This window comes from Felis catus, chromosome X, assembly GCF_018350175.1.
Source record: "Felis catus isolate Fca126 chromosome X, F.catus_Fca126_mat1.0, whole genome shotgun sequence".
In the NCBI taxonomy this organism is placed as follows: domain Eukaryota; kingdom Metazoa; phylum Chordata; class Mammalia; order Carnivora; family Felidae; genus Felis; species Felis catus.
In genome coordinates, this window is record NC_058386.1 from 98307924 (window position 1) to 98319363 (window position 11440).

Here is an 11440-nt window from a genome sequence, read left to right on the forward strand (position 1 = left end):
CCATTCTTTTCTAAGTGCAATATGGAACAGAGCTGTCGTCCCTGATCCAAGGCTATCTGGTAGTGGAACTGAGGGCTCTGGCTTCTAATTTTCCTTTTTGTTTTCTCTTGCCTTTTCTTTCTTTCTTTTTTGGTTTATTTTTTAGTTTATTTATTTATTTTTTGAGAGAGCGAGAGAAGAGAGAGCAAGCCGGGGAGGGGCACAGAGAGATGAAGAGAGACATCCCAAGCAGGCTTCATGCTGTGAGCGCACAGCCCGACGCTGGGCTCCAACTCACGAACCGTGCGATCATGACCTGAGCCAAAACCAAGATTCAGACATTTAACTGACGGAGCCACCCAGGCGCCCCTGGCTTCTAATTTTTCTGATCAACTGGAAGCCTGCATTTTATATGCTGTCTTTCTTGGTCTTTTTTTTTCTTTCAAAATTCCAAAAATTTATTTTTGTATTTATAGACAAGCTTATTATTTTTAATTTTTTTTAAATTTACATCCAAATTAGTTAGCATATAGTGCAACAATGATTTCAGGAGTAGATTCCTTTGTGCCCCTTACCCATTTAGCCCATCCCCCCTCCCACAACCCCTCCAGCAACCCTCAGTTTGTTCTCCATATTTAAGAGTCTTTTCTGTTTTGTCCCCCTCCCTGTTTTTATATTATTTTTGCTTCCCTTCCCTTATGTTTATCTGTTTTGTATCTTAAAGTCCTCATATGAATGAAGTCATATATTTGTCTTTTTCTGACTAATTTCACTTAACATAATACCCTCTAGTTCCATCTACGTAGTTGCAAATGGCAAGATTTCATTCTTTTTGATTGCCAAGTAATACTCTATTGTATATATATACCATATCTTCTTTATCCATTCATCCATCGATGGGCATTTGGGCTCTTTCTATACTTTGGCTATTGCCGATAGTGCTGCTATAAACATGGGGGTGCATGTGTCCCTTCAAAACAGCACACCTATATCCCTTGGATAAATGCCTAGTAGTGCAATTGCTGGGTCGTAGGGTAGGGTAGGTAGGGTAGTTCTACTTTTAGTTTTTTGAGGGACCTCCATACTGTTTTCCAGAGTGGCTGCATCAGCTTACATTCCCATCTCTTGGTCTTGTTTAAAGTCCCTAGCTTTAACAGATCCTCCTTGTATTCAAAACATTCAAAACTGTTAGACATAACCAAGAAAAGCCTCACGTGAGTTAATCTTTTACTTTTCAGAGATATTAAAGGAACAGAAAGAAAATGGCATAAAATAGTAATAGCACCAGTGTGTACCCATGTGGGAGACCTCACACCTCATGAAGCAGAAGGTACAGGTTGTGGTTCAAATTTACCACTACATTAAATTCAAGATAGTCTAGCTGCCAACCTAAAAATAAGAACTGAGAAGTACCCTGAGGGCTCCAGCACTTTCTGTTCTAGTGCCTTTCTTCCTGTGACAGCTATCCCTTTCACAGAGCTTCCTGGCTTCCCCTACATCTCCAACTGCCCGGGGACCACTTTTACTCCATATCTATCACCTCAAACTCAACAATTCCAAAACGAAAATTCACTCTTCTCCTTCCTCTAAACTGCTCCCCTTCTCTGGCTGTAAAGGAAAGGCAGGACCTTGAGGATTCCCCCTTGGGAATTAGGGGCACCTGGGTGGCTCAGTCGGTTAAGGGTCCGACTTTGGCTCAGGTCATGATCTCACAGTTGGTGAGTTCAAGCCCTTCATCGAGCTCCGTGCTGACGGCTCAGAGCCTGGAGCCTGCTTTGGATTCTGTGTCTCTCTCTTTCTCTGCCCCTCCCCTACTTGTGCTCATGCTCTCTCTCTTTCTCTAGCTCTCTCAAAAATAAATAAACATAAAAAATATTTTTAAAAATTTTTGGGAATTAGCTTCTACTTCATTCTCTTCATGAAGTTCTACTGATGTTTTTCTCCCCTTCAAATCCTCTTAAATCCAAACTTTGCCTTTTATTTCTTGTTTTTTAATGTGTTTTTTTTTTATTTATTTTTGAGAAAGAGACAGAATGCGAGTGGGTTGCGGCAGAGCGGGAGACCCAGAATCCAACACAGGCTCCAGGCTCTGAGCTGTCAGCACAGAGCCCGATGGGGGCTCGAACGCACGAGCTGTGAGATCATGACCTGAGCCGAAGTCGGCCGCTCAACCAACTGAGCCACCCAGGCGCTCCTGCCATTTACTTCTATTCCCTATCCACCACCCCACCCCTAAATTACTACAGACGCCTCCTAGCTGTCCCTAGAAATGCTCCCTGATTAATGGTCCTTCAATACCTCTTCCTGTCAGGACATTTGTTCAAATACTTTTATTAGCTCCAAAAGTCCCATATTAAATTTAAATTCCTCCAGCTGACTTTCAAAGTAATCCTTGATCTCATCCCACCCTATTCCTTCAACTTCTCTCAAACCATTTTCCCAGAACACACCCTTTAATCTGGTTAAACTTGTTCCACTGGACCCAAATGCCATGCTCTATTCAACCTCTACCCCTAGGCCTCTACTGTCCCTAACATTTGAGATTTACTTTTCTTCTACCGATCGATCTAAGTGTTCACTTGAGGAAGGACCGTCTCTCTTTCAGGCTGCCTCCAAATGTGCAACACTGTCAGACCCTGCCTTTTTCTAATAACTTCTGGCAGATGTCACCACCTACTGTAAAAGCTGAAAATGTCAGAAGCTTGCTTTCCCAGCCTCCCTTGCAGCAAGGATGGACGAGGCTCCACCTAACACAGGCATCTGCCCCAGATTTTAGATAGGAGGGCGGCGGAATGGAGCCAGGAATGGAAGTGTCACCCTCAGGTGGCAGTTGCTACAGCAGGATCAAGGTCCCAGGCAACAAGGCCTGCAGAGCTGGCGGTGGTGACAGTAGTGCGCGAACTGCAGTCCAACGCCTGGCGGCGCTCATGCAGTTCAGCGACATGACGGGGAAACTGGGCCAGGCCTTGACATCCACAGCCAGGAGCCCTGGTAATTCCGAGCCACTCGATATGCATGTTTTTATAAAGAAAAATGTTACTGATGCCTAACATACAGAGGGACGCACACTATCACATATGAAAGGGAAAGGTACATGGAACCTTAAGCACACAGCTCAAAGAATTTCCACAAGCTGAATCCACTTGGGTTAAGAAACAGAACATTCCAAGTGCTCCCGAAGCCCCTTCCAGGTACTATTTCCCTCCCAAGGGCAACCACTATCCCGACTTCTAACAGTACAGGTTAGTTTTGCCTGTTTTTCAACTTGATGTAAATGGAAGCACTCACTCCGTTCCTTTGTGTCTGGCTTCTTTCACTGCATATTAAGTTAGTGGGATTCGCCCAGGTTGGTGTGTGTAACTGCAGTGTGTACGTTCTCACTCTGTACATATAGCTTTCTATTATTGGGTAAATATTCCACTACTTATCTACGCTATTGCTAATGGGCATTTGGATAGTTTCCAGTTTGGTCCTAATGCAAATGGACACATCGGTGAACATGTGTGTATGTGTGCCTGTTGGGTATGTATCTAAGAATGAAACGGGGGATCAAAGGCTATGCATATGCCCTGATAACTTTTTAATAAATTCTTTTTCTGCTTAAAAACTACCAGATTTTATTTTTTAATGTTTATTTATTTTTGCGAGAGAGCACGTGTGCACGCATGAGCGGGGGAGGGGCAGAGAGACAGGGAGACAGAGGATCCAAAGCAGGCTCTGCACTGACAGCAGAAAGCCCAATGTGGGGCTCAAACTCACAAACCATGAGATCATAACCTAAGCCAAAGCTGGACACCCAACCAACTGAGCCACCCAGGTGGGCCTATCAGATTTTATTTCTGTTACTTACAATTAAGAACCTGGAATAATAAGCTATCCATTTTTCAGCAGCCATTTTCTCCACAAAAATCTCCTGAACAATAGAAGCCTTGAAGAGCAGTCATAGTGCATACCCCCGCCTTTCAGTATATTTTTGTACTATTCTGAATTATTCACTTATTTTATGCCCGTAAATCCTAACCCCTCTATTGTCACAAGCTCCAAAACAGCAGTCTTCAACTGTAACTTCACAACCAACTGATGTGTCACAGTAAATTATTGTATACAGCAGGTAATTTGTTAACTAACAAAAAAAGGACCCAAGTCTGTGAATGAATGATATATCTGGATTCAAGTTTCCCTTTTGATAATGTTTCTGCCACTCATTTGAATTCCAATATGCTCCCTTACCAACAGATGATCCAATCTATGCCACAGCCCCTAGGAGTGGGCCTTCTATATGAATGTCATCCATCACGGGTGCCATGGTCGGAGAGACCATGTCTATTACTTTTCCTCTATCTCCTCTCATTCCTAATAGTGCTGAATATATGTTAGTTTCTCAATAAATATTGACTGATTATATCAATGCAAAAATATCCTGCAACAAGGACCTGAAATATAGCTTAATCTAATTACAAAAAGGCAAATCTTCTAGTTTTGCCAAATCACGAACCTAACCTATCAGTCTTCTGGATTCTTCCTCAACCCCCAAGTCAGTTTTCGCCTCAATAAATTCTGACATGAATTTCAAGCTAGGAATAATGTATTTCCCACAAGGCAAGTTGATAGTTGAAACATTTACACTTTGCTAAAAAGTCTCCAGAAAGCCATTTCCATCCTTATTGCTGTATTTTCTTTTAGCATAGCTAAATCGTTTTTGTTTAAAAGTCTTTATGGGGCGCCTGGGTGGCGCAGTCGGTTAAGCGTCCGACTTCAGCCAGGTCACGATCTCGCGGTCTGTGAGTTCGAGCCCCGCGTCGGGCTCTGGGCTGATGGCTCAGAGCCTGGAGCCTGTTTCCTATTCTGTGTCTCCCTCTCTCTCTGCCCCTCGCCCGTTCATGCTCTGTCTCTCTCTGTCCCAAAAACAAATAAACGTTGAAAAAAAAAAATTTAAAAGTCTTTATGGCATTAAAAAAAAAAACCCAAGGGTGGGTGCCTGGGTGTCTCAGTCAGTTAAGCATCCAACTTCGGCTCAGGTCATGATCTCACGGTTCGTGAGTTCAACCCCCACTTCGGGCTCTGTGATGACAGCTCAGAGTCTGGAGCCTGCTTCAGATTCTGTGTCTCCCTCTCTCTCTGCCCCTCTTCTGTTTGTGCTCCCTCTGTCTCTCAAAAATAAATAAATGTTAAAAGAATTTAAAAAGCCCAAGGCTGTGTCAACTATACTCAAATAAAAAAAATAATTAGTTAAATAATGTTTTAAAAAAACCCACACAGCTGAATATATCCTAGAGTGTGTAATTACAGAGCTAAGAGTTTATTCTCCAAAGAAAAAGGCATGCCTCAAAATCAACTTTCTCAAATTTAAATATCTTCTCAATCTTATTTCCAAAAAGTTCATTTATAGGCTCTTATAGAACTCAACTTATTTTTCCGAGCATGAGATGCTGCAGAAAGTGGCTAGGTTTTTACAAGTCTATCTAACCCGAAGCATAGTTGAAAAATATATGTATTCGTGAACAAAATTGGGGCAGGGTGGGAACATAATACTAGTCGTACAACATAACCAATAAAAAACAATAATCTAAGAGGCGATATAATGAGGCGATTAAGAGCCCCATCTTTGGCACTGAAAAGCTAGAATTCAAATCAGTCAGTCCAATTTATTAGCTATGAGACTCTGGGTAAATTATCCTCGCTAAGAATTGGAGTGTGTATTTCTTGAACAGGTTCTTCGAAAGCATGTGAGCCCTTCAGAGCTAAGAGAACTTTGCCAAGCAAGCTGGATATTCCAGCTTACAAGCTTCCCTTGTAGTAAACGTAGCAAGCACCTAAAGGAATCCTTCCCAAATTTTAATTATAGGTTTTTTTCATCATGTTAAGTTATGAACTCCTGAAGTAAAACTGATCCGTTCACAATGATGTTGGGCAAAGGGTCTTTAAAAAAAAAAAAAAAAAAAGACATAGGCATACAGTATCTACGTACTCTTTCTCCTCTGTCCCCAGGTTTGATAAATCAGATTAACTGTTCCTCATTTACAAGTCCTCATTTATGCTTCCTAATATAAGTACAATCACCCATTCAGTTGCTGATACTCTTGATTTCTGGTACATCTCTTTTGAAAAGAAAAGTAATGAAATGATTTTAAGCTACAAAATAATTTTTTTTAAGATCAGAGAGTGGGTAAGGAAGTAAGGTTCAACACTATTCAACTAATGGAAAGTGCTTATTGCTGAGTGAGTGGTGTTTGGCAGACCTCCAGAATTCTTTTGCAATGCACAGCAACATACCAACAAGTACTTATAAAGTGTGCTTTTGGATCTGAGGCAATCTCTGATCACTTTAATATGGAATTATGATCGGAATGCTTTTGTCACTACAGGAGGAAGAGCAGTCTTCCTGCAGGAAGGACCACTTAGGTCAGCTACAGTGCTGTGAAATAATCATCGATCACAAATTCCATCCAAGGATATAGGGGAAGAAAGCTGCACTCAAATATTTGAATATCCAGAATCCTATCGGATGTGATAACCAATGACTAACGGCCAAATAGTAAGCCTGTCCTTTCAAGTATCTTTGTTACAGCTAAAATAATTTTAGCAGAACCTTGAAATCAAAGTAATCAGGTTAACAAAATGTGGTAGGGTTACAGAAAGATCCCATGCTTACTTTCTCTCTTTTAGATCACCTGCAAAAGGGAAGAGACTGGTTGTTTGTGAAAACCTTAATCTCATTCTCACCAAGGACTTTCCTGCTTCTCCATGCTAACTCTCACTACTATGTAGGTATATCTGAAGGGGTACAAGTAAGATACTAGCATTATTATATGGGATTATAGTTCAGTAAATTGGTTTAAACTATCTGTATTGTTTAGCACTGATCTTGAAGTTCTAAGTCCAAAGACACAAAAAAAATTTGTTTCGGCAAAACATAATTTAAGATTCGCAGAAGAAAAAGGAGACCAAGCTGGTCTAATTTACAATCATCCCCAGTACCCACCAATGAATACCCTCAACAAAAATTCACTGAGGGTTAACTACATACCAAGTGCTGTGCTAAGCAGGCAGTGGGAAATGACAGTCCATAAGAGTCTTCACTCTCGGAGACCAGTGCCACAGGGGAGACTTGACTGGCAATGATATTAAGGAAGAAAAAAAAAAAAAAAAGAATGGGGGGTGCACCTGGGTGGCTCAATCGGTTGAGCATCTGACTCGATTTTGGCTCTCAGGTCATGATCTCACAGCTCGGGATCCTCTGTCTCCCTTTTTCTAGCCCTCTCCCTCTCCTGTGCTCTCTCTCTCTCAAAAATAAACAAACATCAAAAATAAATAAATAAAGTGGAAAACAGGCTAGTCTAAAAACCTGAGAGTTTGGGAACAAGATTTACTCCTATTCCTTCAGATGGTCACCTGGCTGCCCCCCCCCCCCCCAACACTCAGGTCTCTGCTCACCAGGCAATGGATAAACACTTGAGGGAGGGAGGGGCTCCTACCCCTTAAGTTCACAGTCAGGATATTTGTATGAGGTTTTTCCCACCCTGAGAAGCATCAACCCTATCAAAACCAGGAGTCAAACTAGTTACAAAAATCAATAACCACAGAAGAATTCTGAAATCTCTGAGGTCTCAAAGAAAAGACCCTGAAGACAATGATGCTCGGAAATAAGTTTCACCTACTACTCTCTTTATAATGCATCTACACAGCTTTTCTTCAGAAAAATCATATAGGTTTTCTTCAGAAAGTTCCCTAGTCAGTTAGAATTCACTCAAATAAACAGCACAATGTAATCTCTGTGAAAAGGACCAATGCATAAACCCTTCAAACTCTTTTCTACGCTTGCTGTAAAGCAGCTGTTTTGTTTTGTTTTGTTTTGTTTTGTTTTGTTTTGTTTTAAAGAGTTACCCTCTGGAGCCAGGATAGTTACAGAGTGAAACTGGCACAGCTTGAGTGCTCAAGCTAATGAGACTATAAATTCAGGACAGAACCTCCCCTCCGTTCGAACCCAGGAGCAGCACAAGATTCACAACAGGTCTTTTATGAGTATTTACTGACTGCTTGAAAAATTTTTGGTATCCACTCTGATATATAAAAGTAACGTACACGGGGTCGCCCAAGTGGCTCAGTCAGCTGCGTGTCGGACTCTTGGTTTTGGCTCAGGTCAGGATCTCACTGTTCAGCTAGTGAGTCAGAGCCCCTCGCCGGGCTCTGCACTGATGCTGATAGCTGGGGCCGGCTTGGGATTCTCTCTCCCTCTCTCTCTGCCCCTCCCCCACTTGACTGACTCTCTCGCTCAAAAAAAAAAAAAAAAAAAAAGTAATGTGCCAAACCCATGAAGCAACTCAAGATCTGCTCAGTTCTTAGACCAAAAGCCACATGAAGGAGTCTGAGCCCCACACTGAACCAACAGCTGTCAGAAAAAGCAGCTGTATACAAGAAATGCTTTCCATTTCATCCTGATACCTTCTACAAATCTAATCTAGGTACATTATGAACGTTTACTTCTCCAAATCCTGTTCTAAACCTGGAGGTGGAGGAAATCGATCTTGGAAATCTTCCAAGAAGATGAATCTAGTTAGTCCCAATCAATAAATGGCAAACTAGCAGATGAGCTGATGGGTTCTTTTATGTGCTTCTTTTTGCCTGTTTATTTTCTGCATTGAGCAAGCATTGCTTTTGTAAAAACAAGACAAAAAAGCTTTCAGTAAAAAAGAAATCTAATGACACAAAAGCCAACAAGTAAGACAACTATTATTTTTTTTTCACTTTCTCTAAACAATAACGGCGTTGTGCTTGTGCAGATTCAATTGGCAGTGAACTACTGATTAACAGATGCCTTGGTCAGATGTGTTCCATCACTGATAAGGTGCTTTTCGTTGTAAACAATCCTCTCTTAGGGTCGCTGGCCCCTCAGTAGGTGCTTCACTCCAACGTTACAGCTTTGAATTGTGTTTGAGCGAAGCCTCCATGGCCCCCTTTCACAAGGGCTATGGAGACGTCTCCTGCCCTATGTGGACAGCTGCACTAGGGGCAGGGAGTCTGAACCATTTGGTGTCAGGACCCCTTACTCTCTTATCCACTGAGAACTTGAAACAGCTTTGGTTTACATGAGTTATGACTACTGGCGTTGGCCATATTTGAAATCAAAAATGAGAAGTGAATACAACACAACATCAGAGCCATCAGAGCAGTGATGTCACCACACATTATGTAGCCTCTGGAAAACTCCACTGTACACTGGTGAAGAGTGTTGAGTGAAAAAGACAAGTAACTTCCTAGTATTACTTTAGAAATAAGTTTGTATCTGACATACGCCTCCTCAAAAAGATCCTTGAGAATCACTAGACTAGATCATCAAGAACCCTTCCAATACTATCACTCTGGAGCCAGACTTGTCAACTTTGGCACTAGTGACATTTTGAGGTGGATGAGTCTTTGTTGGGGGCACTGTCCTGTGCATTATAGGATGTTCAGCAGCATCCCAGCCTCTACCCACTAGATGCCAAAAGCAATCCCAGATTGACAACCAAAACGTCTGTTTGACAACCAAAAACGTCTCCAGATGTTGCCAAATGTCCACTGTTTGAAAATCCACTATTTTCAGGTGCTGATTTTATTCCACTGAAATGGGAGTTAGAATGTGTACCTCTCAGTGCCTTCTCAGACCCCTATTATGTCTATTTCCTCCCCACTCCCATCTGGGTCTGTTCCTTCTGTTCATTTATTTGGTCACAAACAGCAAGAGTCAGTGGATAGCAGCAAGCACAGGATGAATCAGGTCAGGAAGAGACCTTCTGGTCAAGGTTCACCTTTCAGGCATTAAAGCCCTCAGGGACTCAGCAATCACTGGGGGAGGGTGGTAGAACCCAATCAGCCAACATTCATCCAGCCATTCTTAGGACTTGGTAACACCCCAATCTTTAGCAAGTTACCTATGGTCCTCCTCCAAAAATGAAGTGAAAGGCCAGCTGTGTGGCTATGAACACAACCTTCTGAAGGCAAAGAGGCAGTAGACGAAGACTCCAAAACCTCACATCTAGGAGACCCTCCCAGCTGAAAGAGCTGGGGATTTTTTTTAAAGGATTTTTAAGGTTTTTCTTTTTTGGTTTGTTTGTTTAAATCAGGATCTGGCTGGGAGGAAATAGCCGACTGGTAGAAAATCGACATCTTCAACAGTTCCAAGTCAGATCTTCACTCCCCCACCAAAGTCCCCCCTCATCCCCTTCGTTTCCAGACCTTACCTCCGTGCTTTCTTGCCTGGAAATTGCCCCGGGCCACCCGAGGTCCCTACCCCTCCAAACTCGAGCTACCAAACTCAAATACAGCATCATTCCTCGTCTCTTTAATCACCCTTCCTTCACAGCCTCAAATTCCTGCCCACAAACCGCCCCCAGCCCTCTCACTGCCCCCTCAGACTCTACTGTCATATCTGCCCCTACCCTCCCCCTTCCCCCAAGTTTCTCCACGCAGGCAATAGTCTCTTCCCTCCCCAATTTTTGCTCTCGCCCCTAAGATCCTAAGAAACCAGGACTCCCCTGATTGTCTCTGCCACCCCAGAATCGCACGTACCTACGCTCACTCCTCAGTATCTTCCCCAAGTTACTCCTTCTACCCGGATGTGCTCCACTCCTCCCTCCCTCTTCCCCACCTACTCCCTCGGCGCCCACCCCCCCCTTACTTGCCCCTTCTTACTCTCACGGGCCCTTCTTCCCCGCCATCCCTCGGTCAGGCCTTCTCTAGGTCACGGCTCGCTTCCCTGGGCCAAGCGCCACCGCCCAGTGTCAGCCTTTCAGGTTCTCACTCCCACCCCCCGGACCAGTCTTGCAGGTTGTGGCCTTTGAACTGGGCGCCCCGGGCCCAGGTTGAGGGACTAAGCAGGAGGGCCCGACAACTCACCCAGGACTAGGCAGAGCAGAACGAGCCCCGAGCCCGGAACCGGGGAGAAGCGGAAGCACACCATGATTCCGCAAAGGAGGCGGCGGCGGCGGCGCGGCGGCAGTGGCGGTGGCGGTGGCGGTGGCAACAACAGCAGCAACACCAGGGAAAAAGCTTGCTGGAACCCGGGCAAGAGGAGCGCGGACCACCGACCACAACTGCTGCAAACGCCAGGACAAGGCGCTTCAGCGCGGGTCATAAGACTAGGGGCGGGGCTCTTTCTTGCCTTTAGCCAATCTCCGCGCTCGAAAGCGGCGAGAAGGGTGGTGACGTAGGAGCCGGTGGGCGGGGCGACCACGCCCTGGCTTTTTGGTTCACAATCATTCTTATGCGCTTAAGAGATATGCGCGGACGGCTTTTTCTAAGGCTTAAAAGAGAGAATTAACTTTTGGGGGGTACAGATAGTACAGTTTATTTCAGTTCCAACTCCTTGAGGAAGAAGAGAGTAATTTTACTGGAGTGAAACAGTTGCTAGGCATCACAACATAATATATATAAAAATAGTACCCAGTTATTACTCCAAACACTGTTGTTAGCTCTGCAGTTC

General features: G+C 43.7%; 1 protein-coding gene across 2 annotated transcripts in view; it reads right to left on the reverse strand.

The window, feature by feature from the left end:
• Positions 1-11107, reverse strand: part of LAMP2 (lysosomal associated membrane protein 2) — a 36580-nt gene extending 25473 nt beyond the window's left edge. For both annotated transcript variants that reach the window (XM_004000847.4, XM_006943973.5), the window contains exon 1: positions 10855-11107. In XM_004000847.4, the coding sequence (XP_004000896.2) occupies positions 10855-11092 (238 nt within the window). In that variant the 5' untranslated portion in view covers positions 11093-11107. The remainder of the gene's footprint in view (positions 1-10854) is intronic.
• Positions 11108-11440: the final 333 nt, after the last annotated feature.